The sequence below is a fragment of the Cherax quadricarinatus genome, chromosome 15 (genome assembly GCF_038502225.1).
Source record: "Cherax quadricarinatus isolate ZL_2023a chromosome 15, ASM3850222v1, whole genome shotgun sequence".
NCBI classification, from domain to species: Eukaryota; Metazoa; Arthropoda; class Malacostraca; order Decapoda; family Parastacidae; genus Cherax; species Cherax quadricarinatus.
The window spans coordinates 24,477,957-24,498,574 of NC_091306.1; the positions used below are offsets into that span (position 1 = coordinate 24,477,957).

General features: G+C 38.7%; 1 protein-coding gene across 1 annotated transcript in view; it reads left to right on the forward strand.

The window, feature by feature from the left end:
- The window catches only part of LOC128692088 (caspase-8-like), a 278,225-nt gene that overhangs the window by 91,885 nt on the left and 165,722 nt on the right, over window positions 1-20,618 (forward strand). Inside the window, exons 4-7 of the mRNA XM_053781078.2 lie at window positions 511-651; window positions 8,833-8,933; window positions 9,576-9,739; window positions 17,383-17,528. Coding sequence (XP_053637053.2) covers window positions 511-651; window positions 8,833-8,933; window positions 9,576-9,739; window positions 17,383-17,528 — 552 coding nt within the window. The remainder of the gene's footprint in view (window positions 1-510; window positions 652-8,832; window positions 8,934-9,575; window positions 9,740-17,382; window positions 17,529-20,618) is intronic.

The following is a 20,618-nucleotide window of genomic DNA, read 5'->3' on the forward strand; positions in this document are numbered from 1 at the left end:
AGCCAGAAACAGTCAGTTTTTTTCTCATGCACTGTGTGCTACAGGATTTTTTTTTATATGGTGCACACTTACTGCATAGGTCCATTCTCTCATATCTAGGCCAGATTCACCACTCGCAGCTTATCTGAGTGAGCTAAGCTCATAGCATCATAATACAGGACCAACGCTGGCTTCAAAGCCGTGATATAACGGGACCGACACCAAAAAAGGTTAAACTATGAATTGCCAAGGAATTATCCATTCTAATTACAAATTTACTCCATGGGGATGTGGAACAGAATTCTTCCTCCATAAGCCATGCATGTCGTGAGAGGCGACTAAAATGATGGGAGCAAGGGGCTAGTAACCCCTTCTCCTGTGTAAATTACTAAATTTAAAAAGGGAAACTTTCATTTTGTTTTTTTGTTTTTTTTATGGGGGCCACCCTGCCTTGGTAGGATATGGCTGGTTTGCTGGAAAAAGAATTACAAATTACTTTTTCAATATTAATAAAGATACTTGCATTTTCAGGAAGCTTTAGAGCAAGTAGTTAATACTGTACGACAAAGTTTTGGCAATCTAGATCACATAATGGAGGCACTCTACATCATTGGTCGCTATGATCTACTCGAGGACCACTTGGGCCTCAGTGTTGAAAACAATCTTCACAAAGTAAGTTGTTGAAAGATATTTTGTAAATACAGGCACTCCTCACTTAATGGCCGAGTTTCGTTCCTACAAGTTTATTAAGCAAATTGGTTGATAAGTGAGGAGCCGCCCCTTACTGATATTTCAAGCATAGTGTTCTGATAGTGGGATTGTGTCATTCATCTTCAGATATTGTTTTAATGTCACCTTTGCACCATTTATAACATTTCTAGTATATTTTTAAATATATTTGTACAGTAGTGTACTGTACAGTAGTCCCCCCAAATTTACAGGGGTTACGTTCCAAGACCACCCACGAATTTGGAAAAACTGCGAATTCTGGACGTGGTTAAAAAAATACCTATAAATGTCTATTTTTAGAGTTTAAACCCTAAATATGCCCCCAAAACACTTTAATTTAATTTCAAGCTCAGCTTCATACATCACCCTTTAAAAAAAAAAAAAGAATGTAAAGATAAACCCATATACAGTATTGTACTGCTATGTCTCCCACAGTGTTAGAATGTAAAATACTGATGTTTCCCCCATTTGTACTATAATTCATTCAAACCTGTTTTCTTTGGTATACTGTAATTCATGCAACTCCGTTTTCTTTGGTACACTTACGGTAAATATATGGTATTTTAATTTAGTAAAAGTAAAGTTAAATGTACGGGTGCTCACCAGTAATGAATGATACCGATTGAAGATGATGATGGTGATGATGATGAATTAGCTGTGCAATTTGATGAAGGTAATGACTGCACAGCAAAGCAAAGCTCTCATTTAAGCCACAATGGCGTACTACTGCGGCATAGCTTTTCTTTTCCCAGAGCAAATCCAGAAGTTCAACCTTCTCCTGGAGTGTTTTAAACTTCCTCTGGCACTTAGGTTCATTGCCAGAAGCCTTAGAAGGTATGGGGTGTTTGGGCAGCATCTTAGGGCTTAAACGTGCACAAAAAAAAATGCAAGAACAATCAAACAAACACTCGAAATAGCTACATGCGGTAAACAGTTATGATGTGTGAATGCTTTGCCCCATCTCCTGGATGTACATCACAGACCAGCAGCCAATCAGCAGCAACGAAATATGAATAACACTCTCAGATTGGCTACTTTCAAACCTTACGCCTCTGAATACAGGGGCATTTCACCATCCCAAGCCGCGTTTTCCTCTACTGTCTCTTTGTGTTCTCTCTACAGCACTAAAAAAGTTATACAGTATTATATTTTATGTGAAAATTTTGCTGAATTTACATTAATATTTATGATACAAAATTATTAAATTATATTTTTCTTAATATTTAGTGTTAAAACACATAAAAAATTATATATTGCCACGAAAAAAGCCCCCCAAAATTCCGCAAATTTGCAGGGATTTCCATGAACACCTAACCTTTTGTCTGTCGCAACCCCCAATCCTGAGGTGTCTCCTGGTGTCGCAAAATATTTGAAAAAAAAAAAAAAATTATTTTTCTTATGAAATAATAGAGAATCTTTTCCTGATGGTAATGACACCAAAAGTATGAAATTTGATAGAAAACTTACGGAATTACACTCTCATGAAGTTAACGACCTCGGTGATATTTATGAATCGGCGATTTTGCGCACTTTGAGCCCTATTTTCAGCCAGTTCCATTGTTCCAGTTGACCAAACTCATAGCTATTTCTTTAGAACTTTATTTGTTCTATCGATTGAATCGAGACGCTGCCCATTTACCGATTTCAGTTACCCAATAAAGTGGTCAGAAATTGGCAATTTGGCCAATTTCACGCAAATAAAAAATATGCCAGTTTCAAAATAGGGTCCAGAATGAACAATGCAGACATTCCTGGCTCTAAAATAACATTTTCTTTGTTCATCAGTCACGTCTCCAGGCCCCTCTGATATTGCTCTTGCTTTCTATTTTGAATTTTTATTGAAACAAAAAATAGAAGATTTACTGTTATGCAGACTACTGCAATATTGTAATAATTGCATAAATAATGTCAACCCATTCATGACTGCATATCAGAATGGCTAGTTGGGCATTTATTGGACAATGACATCACTTGTTTACTCTTGAACATCTGCAAAAATCAAACATTTCCCCTACTTTGAGCTCCATTTCAAGGTCCTTTTCCTAGTAAAACCAATCAAAATCATCTCCATTTCTGTAGTACATTTTCCATTCTATCCAATGAGACCAAGAAAACGAGAATACAACCATAAATACTATACAGAAATACACCTCAAAGTCAGCGCTTTAATCCAAAAACACGGACAAAGTTTTTTCTCATGAACTGCGTGCTGCAGGATTTTTTTTCATACAGTGCACACTGACCACACAGACCCATTCTCTCACATGTGGGCCTACCAGCTTTCTCCCACTTGATTTGAAGCCGCTAGAATTTTTGAGTATAGTACAGTGGTCCCTCAATAATCGTCCATAATCCGTTCCTGGAAGTGGGACTATTATCGAAATGGACGATTTTCAAATCAATTTTCCCCATAAGAAATAATGTAAATCCAATTAATTCGTTCCAGACACCCAGAAGTATCAACAAAAAAATTTTTTTTTTACCTGAAAGATAGATTTACATGCACAAAAGAATGAACATTCAACATGACAGTTACCTTTATTGAAGGCTGTTGTTGATGAATGGAAGACAGGGAGGAGGAGAGAGGGAAGAGAGGTTATTTGGAAGGGGAATCCCCCTCCATAAGGACTCTAGGGCACTAATAAAATGTATAAATGAACATTGGTAATAGGGGTAGTTGATGAGTGGAACGGTCTGCCTAGTAGGGTGATCGAAGCTAAAACATTGGGTAGTTTCAAATTTAGGTTGGATAAATACACGAGTGAAAGGGGTTGGATTTGAGTCAGACTTGCACCTGAGCTTATTGCTTGGGTAGCATTTGTTCTGTTAGTGGGTTGAATTTGTGAAGGACTGGCCTAATATGGGCCAACAGGCTTATTGCAGTGTTCCTCCTTTCCAATGTTCTAAAAGCTATGGCTTGGGTAGTTTCAAATTTAGGTTGGATAAATACACGAGTGAAAGGGGTTGGATTTGAGTCGGACTTGCACCTGAGTTTATTGCTTGGGTAGCATTTGTTCTGTTAGTGGGTTGGATTTGTGAAGGACCAGCCTAGTATGGGCCAGCAGGCCTGTTCCAGTGTTCCTACTTTCTTAAGTTCTTATTTAACATCACACTTACCAGTAGGGTGATCGAGGCTAGGACCTTGGGTAGCTTTAAGAAGAGATTGGACAAATATACGAGTTGGAGGAGCTGAGTTTGATTTGTGTCATTGGGTACGGGAGTAAATTCTTGGGTAGCTTTGGGTGGAGGTCATTTTGATAAGGACCTGCCTTGTATGGGCCAGTAGACCTGCAGTGTTGTTCCATTGTTATGTTCTTATTGGCTATTTGTTTGTGTGAGGGAGGGATGGCAAGTTTATTGTTGGAGAATATGACACTAATATCAACTCTATGGCTTATTTATCTATCACAATTCAACTAATATGACATAATAAACAATATTAATAACATAGAAACATGGAATATACTCTAGAATGAATAAAATAAGTCATTATGTATGTCACGAGAGGTGTTGTGTTGTGTTGTTGGGTATATAAGGGCCACTGAGCGTAAGCCGTTCCATAATGGTGGTGAAGCAGCAGCTGAGTCGGCGGTGATTTTTGTAGCCCTATATAACTCCAACAACTCTCATTTGGGACTTGGAAATGAGTGGATAGAGTTATCAGGGCTTATTTCTTGGGTAGCATTGAGGACTGGGTTGGGAAAATGTTTCGTTAGTGGGATGAATTGTAAAGGACCTGCCAAGTATGGGCCAACAGGCCTGCTGCAGTGATCCTCCTTTCTTATGTTCATCAACCACTATCACAACTGCTTCCACTCTACCACCACCATCTTTGTATTTTTCTACAAACTTTTTTCATAAATTATGTGTTTCTCACATTCTTTACCAAAGGGCTGGCTCTAGAAGCTTTATTTGGAGCCATGGTAGCTTATTTAGCACTTGCAAGCACTAAAATCAATGGAATATTATGAAATATTTCGTAGGAGCATGTGAGGGGACCATCACTCACTGGTAAACAATGGCACACTGGCTGGGAAGGAAAGGCCGAGGCAGCTCAGAGCGTGAGTACGCGACCAGGACGAAGGATTATTAGGACTATTAGCAAGTTACTGGACCATTTGCGAGCCAATATTTTGACGAAAAAACAGGACTATTTCCGAAATGGACGACTTTCAGGCCGGACGATTATTGAGGGACCACTGTATATATGTCCAACACATTGGCTCGTAAGACATATATATACGACCGAAACAGTCAAAGGTTTAATTATTAGTTAGGTTCTAAGGAAAAATCCACGAATTGCTGAAGCTGCAAATTCAGAACCACGAATTTGCTGGGGGGGTACTGTAATAAACAGAATAGAAGAAATTAGCTCTAATATGCATAGGTTTGCATACTGTAAATACAGGCAATTGTTTTTATTTATTCTAAATAAAGAAAAGGTCTAAAGGAAACTCCAACTTGATAACTGTTTAAATTTGCATGGTCATCAGGAGCTGTAGAGGCCCTGTGTAAGGGAGATGATGGCAAGGAAGTGGGAGGACTTGTAGGGGTCTGGGGGTGTAACTTTCAAAAATAATCGCATTATTGTGGTCTGCTTTGTAATTTTCTTTTTATCTTCATAAATTTCACTACAGCATTGTAAAAGGTCATTCATTTGCCGTTTCCACGACCAAAGTTCTTATACAGCATACAATACTGACTGGTTGGAAAGCTGGTCGTAAGTCCGCATGGTCAGTAAACTGGTAGGCCGTTAAGTGAAGAGTGCCTGTACTGTGATTTTTAAAAGCTGAAATATCCATCATATTAATTTTTATTTACCTCATTACTTGTCTCCCACCAGGGTAGGGCAATTATTATTGTTATTATTATTATTATATTTAGGTAGAATCGTTTAGCCCACAGAGGTCATACAGCTCCTAGATAATGGGAGATAAACAGGTTCAATCCAAGGTTGGGTAGCACAAATAATTTCCTTAGATCAAGATCCATTCACCATCATCAAGGAACCTCACTTGAGGGGTATCCATCACAGATAATCTTCATAAATTATAGGAGGTTGGAGTGCAGTATTTACTGAGTGATTTATTAAATAATTTACCTTTCATAATAAAACTACATGAATGCTAAAGTAGGAGAAACTTTTAGAGAGGGTGTGGTAGGTAAGTTTGGGGTGCCAGGTGTAAATGATAATGGGAGCCCTTTGATTGAAATTTGTATAGAAAGGGGTTTAGTTATAGGTAATACATATTTTAAGAAAAAGAGGATAAATAAGTATACAAGATATGATGTAGGGCGAAATGACAGTAGTTTGTTGGATTATGTATTGGTAGATAAAAGACTGTTGAGTAGACTTCAGGATGTACATGTTTATAGAGGGGCCACAGATATATCAGATCACTTTCTAGTTGTAGCTACACTGAGAGTAAAAGGTAGATGGGATACAAGGAGAATAGAAGCATCAGGGAAGAGAGAGGTGAAGGTTTATAAACTAAAAGAGGAGGCAGTTAGGGTAAGATATAAACAGCTATTGGAGGATAGATGGGCTAATGAGAGCATAGGCAATGGGGTCGAAGAGGTATGGGGTAGGTTTAAAAATGTAGTGTTAGAGTGTTCAGCAGAAGTTTGTGGTTACAGGAAAGTGGGTGCGGGAGGGAAGAGGAGCGATTGATGGAAGGATGATGTAAAGAGAGTAGTAAGGGAGAAAAAGTTAGCATATGAGAAGTTTTTACAAAGTAGAAGTGATGCAAGGAGGGAAGAGTATATGGAGAAAAAGAGAGAGGTTAAGAGAGTGGTGAAGCAATGTAAAAAGAGAGCAAATGAGAGAGTGGGTGAGATGTAATCAGCAAATTTTGTTGAAAATAAGAAAAAGTTTTGGAGTGAGATTAACAAGTTAAGAAAGCCTAGAGAACAAATGGATTTGTCAGTTAAAAATAGGAGAGGCGAGTTATTAAATGGAGAGTTAGAGGTATTGGGAAGATGGAGGGAATATTTTGAGGAATTGTTAAATGTTGATGAAGATAGGGAAGCTGTGATTTCGTGTATAGGACAAGGAGGAATAACATCTTGTAGGAGTGAGGAAGAGCCAGTTGTGAGTGTGGGGGAAGTTCGTGAGGCAGTAAGTAAAATGAAAGGGGGTAAGGCAGCCGGGATTGATGGGATAAAGATAGAAATGTTAAAAGCAGGTGGGGATATAGTTTTGGAGTGGTTGGTGCAATTATTTAATAAATGTATGGAAGAGGGTAAGGTACCTAGGGATTGGCAGAGAGCATGCATAGTTCCTTTGTATAAAGGCAAAGGGGATAAAAGAGAGTGCAAAAATTATAGGGGGATAAGTCTGCTGAGTATACCTGGTAAAGTGTATGGTAGAGTTATTATTGAAAGAATTAAGAGTAAGACTGAGAATAGGATAGCAGATGAACAAGGAGGCTTTATGAAAGGTAGGGGGTGTGTGGACCAGGTGTTTACAGTGAAACATATAAGTGAACAGTATTTAGATAAGGCTAAAGAGGTCTTTGTGGCATTTATGGATTTGGAAAAGGCGTATGACAGGGTGGATAGGGGGGCAATGTGGCAGATGTTGCAAGTGTATGGTGTAGGAGGTAGGTTACTGAAAGCAGTGAAGAGTTTTTACGAGGATAGTGAGGCTCAAGTTAGAGTATGTAGGAAAGAGGGAAATTATTTCCCAGTAAAAGTAGGCCTTAGACAAGGATGTGTGATGTCACCATGGTTGTTTAATATATTTATAGATGGGGTTGTAAGAGAAGTAAATGCGAGGGTCTTGGCAAGAGGCGTGGAGTTAACAGATAAAGAATCACACACAAAGTGGGAGTTGTCACAGCTGCTCTTTGCTGATGACACTGTGCTCTTGGGAGATTCTGAAGAGAAGTTGCAGAGATTGGTGGATGAATTTGGTAGGGTGTGCAAAAGAAGAAAATTAAAGGTGAATACAGGAAAGAGTAAGGTTATGAGGATAACAAAAAGATTAGGTGATGAAAGATTGAATATCAGATTGGAGGGAGAGAGTATGGAGGAGGTGAATGTATTCAGATATTTGGGAGTGGACGTGTCAGCGGATGGGTCTATGAAAGATGAGGTGAATCATAGAATTGATGAGGGGAAAAGAGTGAGTGGTGCACTTAGGAGTCTGTGGAGACAAAGAACTTTGTCCTTGGAGGCAAAGAGGGGAATGTCTGAGAGTATAGTTTTACCAACGCTCTTATATGGGTGTGAAGCATTGGTGATGAATGTTGCAGCGAGAAGAAGGCTGGAGGCAGTGGAGATGTCATGTCTGAGGGCAATGTGTGGTGTGAATATAATGCAGAGAATTCATAGTTTGGAAGTTAGGAGGAGGTGCGGGATTACCAAAACTGTTGTCCAGAGGGCTGAGGAAGGGTTGTTGAGGTGGTTCGGACATGTAGAGAGAATGGAGCAAAACAGAATGACTTCAAGAGTGTATCAGTCTGTAGTGGAAGGAAGGCGGGGTAGGGGTCGGCTTAGGAAAGGTTGGAGGGAGGGGGTAAAGGAGGTTTTGTGTGCGAGGGGCTTGGACTTCCAGCAGGCATGCGTGAGCGTGTTTGATAGGAGTGAATGGAGACAAATGGTTTTTAATACTTGACGTGCTGTTGGAGTGTGAGCAAAGTAACATTTATGAAGGGATTCAGGGAAACCGGCAGGCCGGACTTGAGTCCTGGAGATGGGAAGTACAGTGCCTGCACTCTGAAGGAGGGGTGTTAATGTTGCAGTTTAAAAACTATAGTGTAAAGCACCCTTCTGGCAAGACAGTGATGGAGTGAATGATGGTGAAAGTTTTTCTTTTTCGGGCCACCCTGCCTTGGTGGGAATCGGCCAGTGTGATAAAAAAAAAAAAATAAAAAATAAAACTATCACTTCAGTTAGCAGAGTTTAATTCTTTCACCATATTATTTAAAGAATTGCTCTGTCTGGAGTAGAAACGGTTGAATAAAGCAACAACAGTCATATTAATAATAATAATAATTTAAAAGAAGAAAAAGAGAAGACTGGTACATTATTTTGGAATGTATTATTATAGCTTTAATAAGCAAATAAAAATACTTGTTTTCATAGGATCTGTTCCTTATAGCGTTTTGTGGTATATTTCAGATTTTTAAGAGGCTAAACAGTGTTGCTAGTGACCGCAAGGCTTTGTATTGTGTGTTTGCTGGAATGGCCCAAGAACAAGCTGATGAACTCATACGTAAGAGGTAATTATTCGGTTGTGGGCATTTGTAAATGAAATACAAGAGACACTAAACTGGTTTTATATATGAGAGTACTGTATTGACTACCAATTTAGGAAGTAAGAGGATTTTATTTCTGTAATGAAAGTTCTTTTCAATGGCTGCCCTTACAATGTTATAGCATTTTCTGCATCTTATTAAAGAATCATCTTCCTATCTCTTGGCCTTTTTTTTTCCTTAATATTAAGTGTGCTGTTCTGCCTTTACTATTCCTTTTTTATGTGTGTGTATGTACTTAAGGTATTATGGTACTACTCAACTTTTCCCTGTTCTTGTTTCTGAGAAAAGATAAAGTGTCTTCACTGATGTGATGGCCAAACCAGCACATGGAATTCTTCGGCATATGTTTCAGTCATTCAATTAGCGTTTAACTTTTGAAGGTGTTTAACATTGTGAGGAAAGTAACATGATAAGGTGCAACTCCCAGATAGAATAAAGCATCCAGTGTGTAAATTGAAAATAAATTACTACCAGTTTAATAAATTTATTAATAATCCAGAATTCATAAATTGCAGTGAGAGAGTACAAGGTTTTGGGTACTAAATATTGTACTATATTTATGATACTGTACTTACCATACATACCACATATTCCTTGGCATTTCAGACTGTCTGGGTGGTATTGTCCTGAAATGGGACGACCCTTAGAAGAAACTTTTGTACGTAATCTTAATAGTGGCAATTACAAGCATCTCATTACCAAACTCTTCGAAGCACTGTTAGAAGAGGATAGAGAGACATTGGCTTCTTATTTGCATCCTTTCATTATTCGTAAGATTATTAATGTTTTTGTAGATCTTTAATGAAATTTTAAGTTTCCATTGTAATTTGCACAATTGTGCTTTCAGATGAGGCTTTGCAATAACCATACAACTCATTAATAACAAACATAGCTTAACAGTCTCTTATTGTGGTAAATGCAGAATGCTATTTCAACTGATAGGGATAACATTTGAGAGTTTGTAAGAGAATGACGGGTAAATATCATTTATAGAAACACTAAACAAGAAGTGATAAAGAGTTCCTAAAGTGAAAGAGGTTAAGTTAAGTATTCAGGTTTTTAAAAATAAATGTACAGTATAATTTGAGAGGGAAAAAGATATAGAATATCTGAAATCCTTGAACAAGGTTGAGGTTCATAGACTAAGAAGAACATATTTTTAAGGGGGATATGTATCTTCCTTTAAAAAAAATGATGTACAGTAGGGAAACGAACCATACCACAGGTGGGGTTTGAACCCACGATCTGGAGTTTTGAGACTCTCTGACTGCGGGTTCAAACCCCACCCGTGGTATGGTTTGTTTGCAATTGTGTCATTGTGATTTCATGAGTCATGTACAGTAGGGCCCCACTGTACAGCGTTTTGCCTTGTGGCATTTCACTAATACGGACATTTCAAATTATGACCAAAACTTGTTATACGGCTCCCGCCCCACACCTGACTCTAATACGGTCACCATGCACCACTGTTTGTTTACATCTTCCTTAAGCTTCACGTCTATCCATTATGTCTGGAAGCTTTCAAAATTTCGGTTGTTTTAAAACTATTGAGTATTTTACATACACGCTGATAATTATACCTGTACTTAAATAAACTTACACACTGTGTTGGTGTGCAGGTACACATTAAAATCACAGAGTATCTCAGTAGTCTTGATGCCATAATAATAATGATGATGATCATAATACTAATACTAATACTGGGGCACATTAAATGTTGTATATTACATTAATATAACATTTTCATTAATCCATCTGTGATATTTTTTTGAAAATTACATAAGAAATATGCCACATAATATATAAATATAATACATACACTTTTTTTTTTATATTATCACACTGGCCGATTCCCACCAAGGCAGGGTGGCCCGAAAAAGAAAAACTTTCACCATCATTCACTCCATCACTGTCTTGCCAGAAGGGTGCTTTACACTACAATTTTTAAACTGCAACATTAACACCCCTCCTTCAGAGTGCAGGCACTGTACTTCCCATCTCCAGGACTCAAAGTCCGGCCTGCCGGTTTCCCTGAACCCCTTCATAAATGTTACTTTGCTCACACTCCAACAGCACGTCAAGTATTAAAAACCATTTGTCTCCATTCACTCCTATCAAACACGCTCACGCATGCCTGCTGGAAGTCCAAGCCCCTTGCACACAAAACCTCCTTTACCCCCTCTCTCCAACCTTTCCTAGGCCGACCCCTACCCCGCCTTCCTTCCACTACAGACTGATACACTCTTGAAGTCATTCTGTTTCGCTCCATTCTCTCTACATGTCCGAACCACCTCAACAACCCTTCCTCAGCCCTCTGGACAACAGTTTTGGTAATCCCGCACCTCCTCCTAACTTCCAAACTACGAATTCTCTGCATTATATTCACACCACACATTGCCCTCAGACATGACATCTCCACTGCCTCCAGCCTTCTCCTCGCTGCAACATTCATCACCCATGCTTCACACCCATATAAGAGCATTGGTAAAACTATACTCTCATACATTCCCCTCTTTGCCTCCAAGGACAAAGTTCTTTGTCTCCACAGACTCCTAAGTGCACCACTCACTCTTTTCCCCTCATCAATTCTATGATTCACCTCATCTTTCATAGACCCATCCGCTGACACGTCCACTCCCACATATCTGAATACATTCACCTCCTCCATACTCTCTCCCTCCAATCTGATATTCAATCTTTCATCACCTAATCTTTTTGTTATCCTCATAACCTTACTCTTTCCTGTATTCACTTTTAATTTTCTTCTTTTGCACACCCTACCAAATTCATCCACCAATCTCTGCAACTTCTCTTCAGAATCTCCCAAGAGCACAGTGTCATCAGCAAAGAGCAGCTGTGACAACTCCCACTTTGTGTGTGATTCTTCATCTTTTAACTCCACACCTCTTGCCAAGACCCTCGCATTTACTTCTCTTACAACCCCATCTATAAATATATTAAACAACCACGGTGACATCACACATCCTTGTCTAAGGCCTACTTTTACTGGGAAAAAATTTCCCTCTTTCCTACATACTCTAACTTGAGCCTCGCTATCCTCGTAAAAACTCTTCACTGCTTTCAGTAACCTACCTCCTACACCATACACTTGCAACATCTGCCACATTGCCCCCCTATCCACCCTGTCATACGCCTTTTCCAAATCCATAAATGCCACAAAGACCTCTTTAGCCTTATCTAAATACTGTTCACTTATATGTTTCACTGTAAACACCTGGTCCACACACCCCCTACCTTTCCTAAAGCCTCCTTGTTCATCTGCTATCCTATTCTCCGTCTTACTTTTAATTCTTTCAATAATAACTCTACCGTACACTTTACCAGGTATACTCAGCAGACTTCTCCCCCTATAATTTTTGCACTCTCTTTTATCTCCTTTGCCTTTATACAAAGGAACTATGCATGCTCTCTGCCAATCCCTAGGTACCTCACCCTCTTCCATACATTTATTAAATAATTGCACCAACCACTCCAAAACTATATCCCCACCTGCTTTTAACATTTCTATCTTTATCCCATCAATCCCGGCTGCCTTACCCCCTTTCATTTTACCTTCTGCCTCACGAACTTCCCCCACACTCACTACTGGCTTTTCCTCACTCCTACAAGATGTTATTCCTCCTTGTCCTATACACGAAATCACAGCTTCCCTATCTTCATCAACATTTAACAATTCCTCAAAATATTCCCTCCATCTTCCCAATACCTCTAACTCTCCATTTAATAACTCTCCTCTCCTATTTTTAACTGACAAATCCATTTGTTCTCTAGGCTTTCTTAACTTGTTAATCTCACTCCAAAACTTTTTCTTATTTTCAACAAAATTTGTTGATAACATCTCACCCACTCTCTCATTTGCTCTCTTTTTACATTGCTTCACCACTCTCTTAACCTCTCTCTTTTTCTCCATATACTCTTCCCTCCTTGCATCACTTCTACTTTGTAAAAACTTCTCATATGCTAACTTTTTCTCCCTTACTACTATCTTTACATCATCATTCCACCAATCGCTCCTCTTCCCTCCCGCACCCATACATACACAGTAGAATAAATTTGACATCAATATGAGGTGTGTTAGCAGGGCGGCTTGTTGGAGTGACAGCAAGAATTTTGTTTTCTCTAGTCCAAAACCAGGGAAAATGTGTACACTACAGTATTACTGGGGTAACTGTAGAAAATTATTCCTTTTGTATGCCTTCACTCGTAGTTATTTATTTATTCTACTGCACTAACGTGAAGAAAACTTATACACAATGTAAGTGTTTGTATTGTGGGGTAAATGTTTCACCAACTCATGGAAATGTACTTTTTTTTTTTTTTTTTTCAACAAGTCGGCCGTCTCCCACCGAGGCAGGGTGACCCAAAAAAGAAAGAAAATCCCCCAAAAGAAAATACTTTCATCATCATTCAACACTTTTACCACACTCACACATAATCACTGTTTTTGCAGAGGTGCTCAGAACACAACAGTTTAGAAGCATATACGTATAAAGATACACAACATATCCCTCCAAACTGCTAATATCCCGAAACCCCTCCTTTAGAGTGCAGGCATTGTACTTCCCATTTCCAGGACTCGAGTCCGGATATGTAAAAATAACCGGTTTCCCTGAATCCCTTCACTAAATATTACCCTGCTCACACTCCAACAGATCGTCAGGTCCCAAATACCATTCGTCTCCATTCACTCCTGTCGAACATGCTCATGCACGCCTGCTGGAAGTTCAAGCCCCTTGCCCATAAAACCTCCCTTACCCCTTCCTTCCAACCTTTTTGAGGACGACCCCTACCCAGTCTTCCTTCTCCTACCAATTTAAATGCTCTCCATGTCATTCTGCTTTGATCCATTCTCTCTAAATGACCAAACCACCTCAACACCCCCTCTTCAGCCCTCTCACTAATACTTTTATTAACTCCACACCTACTCCTAATTTCCACACTCCGAATTTTCTGCATAATATTTACACCACACATTGCTCTTAAACAGGACAGCTCCACTGCCTCCAACCGTCTCCTCACTGCTGCATTCACAACCCAAGCTTCACACCCATATAAGAGTGTTGGTACTACTATACTTTCATACATTCCTTTCTTTGCCTCCATAGATAACATTTTTTGACTCCATATATACCTCAATGCACCACTCACCTTTTTTCCCTCATCAATTCTATGATTAACCTCATCCTTCATAAATCTATCCGCCGACACGTCAACTCCCAAGTATCTGAAAACATTCACTTCTTCCATACTCCTTCTTCCCAATTTGATATCCAATTTTTCTTTATCTAAATAATTTGATACCCTCATCACCTTACTCTTTTCTATGTTCACTTTCAACTTTCTACCTTTACACACACTCCCAAACTCATCCACTAACCTTTGCAATTTTTCTTTAGAATCTCCCATAAGCACAGTATCATCAGCAAAAAGTAACTGTGTCAATTCCCATTTTGTATTTGATTCCCCATAATTTAATCCCACCCCTCTCTCGAACACCCTAGCATTTATTTCTTTTACAACCCTATCTATAAATATGTTAAACAACCATGGTGACATTACACATCCCTGTCTAAGACCTACTTTTACTGGGAAGTAGTCTCCCTCTCTTCTACACACCCTAACCTGAGCCTCACTATCCTCATAAAAGCTCTTTACAGCATTTAATAACTTACCACCTATTCCATATACTTGCAACATCTGCCACATTGCTCCCCTATCCACTCTGTCATATGCCTTTTCTAAATCCATAAATGCAATAAAAACTTCCCTACCCTTATCTAAATACTGTTCACATATATGCTTCAATGTAAACACTTGATCTACACATCCCCTACCCACTCTGAAACCTCCTTGCTCATCCGCAATCCTACATTCTGTCTTACCTCTAATTCTTTCAATTATAACCCTACCGTACACTTTTCCTGGTACACTCAGTGAACTTATTCCTCTATAATTTTTACAATCTCTTTTGTCCCCCTTCCCTTTATATAAAGGGACTATACATGCTCTCTGCCAATCCCTAGGTACCTTCCCCTCTTTCATACATTTATTAAACAAAAGTACCAACCACTCCAATACTATATCCCCCCTGCTTTTAACATTTCTGTCATGATCCCATCAGTTCCAGCTGTTTTACCTCCTTTCATTCTACATAATGCCTCATGTACCTCCTCCACACTTACATTCTGCTCTTCTTCACTCCTAAAAGATAGTATACCTCCCTGGCCAGTGCATGAAATTACCGCCTCCCTTTCTTCCTCAACATTTAAAAGTTCCTCAAAATATTCTCGCCATCTACCTAATACCTCCATCTCCCCATCTGCTAACTTCCCTACTCTGTTTTTAACCGACAAATTCATACATTCCCTAGGCTTTCTTGTATAACTCACTCAAAATTTTTTTCTTATTTTCATTAAAATTTCTTGACAGTGCCTCCCCCACTCTATCATCTGCTCTCCTTTTGCACTCTCTCACCACTCTCTTCACCTTTCTTTTACTCTCCATGTACTCTGCTCTTCTTATAGCACTTCTGCTTTGTAAAAACCTCTCATAAGCTAAGTTTTTTCTTTTATCACACCCTTTACTTCATCATTCCACCAATCACTCCTCTTTCCTCCTGCCCCCACCCTCCTATAATCACAAACTTCTGCCCCATAATCTAATACTGCATTTTTAAAACTATTCCAACCCTCTTCAACCCCCCCACTACTCAACTTTGCACTAGCCCACCTTTCTGCCAATAGTCGCTTATATCTCACCCGAACTTCCTCCTCCCTTAGTTTATACCCTTTCACCTCTCTCTTACTTGTTGTTGCCACCTTCCGCTTGTCCCATCTACCTCTTACTCTAACTATAGCTACAACTAAATAATGGTCCGATATATCAGTTGCCCCTCTATAAACATGTACATCCTGGAGCCTACCCATCAACCTTTTATCCACCAATATATAATCTAACAAACTACTTTCATTACGTGCTACATCATACCTTGTATATTTATTTATCCTCTTTTTCATAAAATATGTATTACTTATTACCAAATCTCTTTCTATACGTAGCTCAGTTAAAGGCTCCCCATTTACATTTACCCCTGGCACCCCAAATTTACCTACTACTCCCTCCATAACATTTTTACCCACTTTAGCATTGAAATCCCCAACCATAAGTACTCTCACACTTGGTTCAAAACTCCCCACGCATTCACTCAACATTTCCCAAAATCTCTCTCTCTCGTCTACACTTCTCTCTTCTCCAGGTGCATATACGCTTACTATTACCCACTTTTCACATCCAACCTTTATTTTACTCCACATAATCCTTGAATTAATACATTTATAGTCCCTCTTTTCCTGCCATATCTTATCCTTCAACATTATTGCTACTCCTTCTTTAGCTCTAACTCTATTTGAAACCCCTGACCTAATCCCATTTATTCCTCTCCACTGAAACTCTCCCACCCCCTTCAGCTTTGTTCCACTTAAAGCCAGGACATCCAGCTTCTTCTCATTCATAACATCCACAATCATCACTTTCTTATCATTTGCACAACATCCACGCACATTCAGACTTCCCACTTTGACAATTTTCTTCTTCTTATTCTTTTTAGTAATCTTTACAGGAAAAAGGGTTACTAGCCCATTGTTCCCAGCATTTTAGTTGACTTTTACAACACGCATGGCTTACGGAGGAAAGATTCTTATTCCACTTCCCCATGGAAATGTACTTATTTGAACCAAAAGTAGACAGGTATTGATATGGTTTCTTCTGACGAAGTGACTCCCCTTACGCCTTCATTTGTTTGTTTACATTTTCAGCGTCTCTCTTTCTCTCTCATTTACTCGTTCTCTTGTTAACGATGTATCTAAGGGTAATAGATAGAAATAATTAATCTCAGTGAGCAACATACATTGATGGTGATAATAATAATCGCTTTGGGGCGCTTTAAATTTAAATTGTATATGTCGTGTAGTTATGGTAGCTGGTGTGGGAGCTACCACACCTGGCTACCTACAATAAATACTACTCACCTTGCATTAAGACTACAAATATTTTAAAGTAAGTCATTTACTGGGTATGTACTTTATCTTTTTATTGTTTTTTAATGCTTCTTAATACATGTCAATGTAAACTTTTTATCTGGCATTTATATGCATTTATAAGTGGAAAAAATGGCGTTCCACTTTATGGTAATTTCTACTTTATGGCGGTAGCCTGGAACCTAACCTGCCATATAAGTGGGGCCCTACTGAATGTACCTGTCGTATAACTAAGATGTGAATGGGTAGAGAAGGCAGAAATAATTATAATCTTAAGTATATTACCAGTAGTAGAAAATGGCTTTTGGGTAAACTAAATTTACTGATGAACCTTTCATTCCACCTAACAACCTCAGGAGCTTCTTGCACTCCATCTCTTGCACCACAAAAATCGCAGACAAATGAAGAGAACTATTACCCCTTGCCCACGTGCTACCCTCATGGATTGTGCATTATTATCAATATCAAAAGCTTCATGAAGCCTAGAGGAATAAATGATAATGTGAGTAAAATGGCCATCATAACCTTTCAAGACAAAATGATTTACAGTTGTGAAGTTTCATATTATGTACTGTATATTGCTGTATGTTGCTTAAGTGTTTGTCACTTGTTATATTTAATAATAATACACCAGCTGTCTCCCACCAAGGCAGGATGACTTGAGAAAGAAGAAAACGCTTTCACCGTCATTCAGTCACTCTTACCAGAATCATGATGACATAACAGTTCAGATACCAGAATGATGATGACATAACAGTTCAGATGACCCTCCAAATCACAACATCCCCACCCCCTCCTTCAGAGTGCAGGCACTGAACTTCCCATCTCTAGGACTTCAAGTCTGATCAGCTGGTTTCCCTGAATCCTTTCAAAAATGTTACCTTGCTCACACTCCAGCAGAACATCAAGTCATAACTCCACTCCTATGTAATATACTCACACAAGCCTTTTAGATGTCTAACCTCTTTCACCCCTCCCCTCCCCCCAACCTATCCTACAATAACCCCAAACCTCCCTCCCCTCCATTCCTAATTTATTTGCCCTCCTAGCCATGCCATTTTTCTCCAACTATAAATGTCCAAACCACCTCAATAATAGATTACTGAATGGTTTTACAGTGTTAGAATTCATGAACCTCTATCAGGAGAAAAAAGCACTTACAGAAGAGAACTACTGTATTCACTTTAAAAATGTTTGGTAAGACGGGTCAGTTGAAAGAGTATAATAGTTGAATTTACCAATAAATCTTTCTTATTCCTTAAAAATCACTACTGATTGCCTTTTTTCAAAATCTGTAATGATTATTATAAATAGTATTATTTTAAAAGTACTGAGTAATATTTTATAATGGAAATAAATTCAAGTTAATTTGTTTTTATTCAATTTATTTTCTCCAACATTGGTGATCTGCATGTCTTTCAATTTTAAGCTTTCATTATTGTAGCTTTATGTCTCCTCTAGTTCATGTATTTATTCTTCTGTTTTATTTGTCTAGTGAATTATAGTTAGTTTATGCCAATACATTTTCGTCATTATATTGGATCTGTTTCAGTTATTGAAGAATTATTGGCACTTAGTGCCAATACATTCAACTCTTTTCAATCTTAATGTAAATTAAATGTTAGCTAAAGAAATTAACACCTTTTTAATAGTTACATCATTCTCTGTAAAGTCGCCTTAACCCTTAACCCCTAAACGGTCCAAATGTATATATATGTTCACTCGCGTAGCGCCCCAAATTTTTTGAGAATTTTTTTTTTAATAGGAAAAAAGAGCATATGGTACCCAGGCATCCCCAATTATTTTAATATGGTGCACAGTGAGTGCGCACACCCATTCTCTCATTTCTAGGTGACTCAGGCTTATTGTGGCAGTGTTGAATGAATGACAAAAAAAACATATATACAGTGGACCCCCAGTTCGCGATGCTAACAGTATCCGATAAATCCGGTAACCGATGCATTATATCGCAGAAAATTTGCCTCGGTTCCCGTTACACAACCCGGTATGCGATACAATTCATACGAGACGTGTCCAGTGTTTACAAGCCAGCCAGTGTGTGCGCATCTAAGGATACATTTGGTACATTCTGTATTATCCATATTATCACTGTTTTTGGTGCTTTTTTCTGCAAAATAAGTCACCATGGGCCCCAAGAAAGCTTCTAATGCCAACCCATCGAGACCAAGGGTGCTAATGACTATTGAAATTAAGGAAATGTGTGCAAAGTGGCTTGAAGTGCAAACCTTTTTTGATGAAAATCACCCTGACACAGCTACTGCAAGCCGTGTTGGCAACCTGTACACTGACAATGTTGTGAACCACTTTAGGAAAGTCATAAAGGAACGAGAGGTACAGGCCTCTATGGACAGATATGTTGTGCAACAGAAGTCCAGTGACTCTCAAGCTGGTCCTAGTGGCATTAAAAGAAGAAGGGAAGTAACCCCAGAAAAGGACTTGCTACCTCAAGTCCTAATGGAGGGGGATTCCCCTTCTAAACATTAAAAACTTCGACACACTCCCCTCCTCCCATCCCATCAATCATCACCAGATCTTCATTAAAGGTAAGTGTCAATTATTCTATTGCGATTATTCTATTGTTATTATTGTTATTGTAATTATATTGCATTAAACTTAATATATCATGTGGTAAGAGTTTTTTTTTCATGCTTTTGGGTGTCTTGCACGGATTAATTTGATTTCCATTATTTCTTATGGGGAAAATTGATTCGCTTTCCGATAATTTTGGTTTATGATGAGCTCTCAGGAACGGATTAATATCGTGAACCGGGGGTCCACTGTATACATACATTTGGATCGTTTAAGGGTTAAACGGTCCAAACGTGTATATATGTTCACTCGCTCAGTGCCCCGAATATTTTGGAAAAAAATCAGTTTTTTTTTATAGTAAAAAAGAGCACATTTTTTTAAGTATTTTAGAATAAAAAAATTTAGGGTCAGTACTTATCGAGATATGAGGCCAAGAAGTTGGCACTGGATGCTCCTGTGACAGCAACATCGAGTCCTGCCGCTTGCAGAAGTGTTGCCGATATACCTTTTTTTCTATTTTTCATATTCTTTCTTTCAACTCACCGGCTGTATCCCACCAAGGCAGGGTGGCCCAAAAAGAAAAATGAAAGTTTCTCTTTTAAATTTAGTAATTTATACAGGAGAAGGGGTTACTAGCCCCTTGCTCCCGGCATTTTAGTCGCCTCTTACAACACGCATGGCTTACGGAGGAAGAATTCTGTTCCACTTCCCCATGGAGATAAGAGGAAATAAACAAGAACAAGAACTAGAAAGAAAACAGAAGAATACCCAGAGGGGTGTGTATATATATGCTTGTACGTGTATGTGTAGTGTGACCTAAGTGCAAGTAGAAGTAGCAAGACATACCTGAAATCTTGCATGTTTATGAGACAGACAAAAGACACCAGCAATCCTACCATCATGTAAAACAATTACAGGTTTTCGTTGTACACTCACTTGGCAGGACGGTAGTACCTCCCTGGGCGCTTGCTGTTTACCAACCTACTACCTAGGATTTTTCATATTATTTTATGTAATTTTTATGTTCTGATAATTACAATTT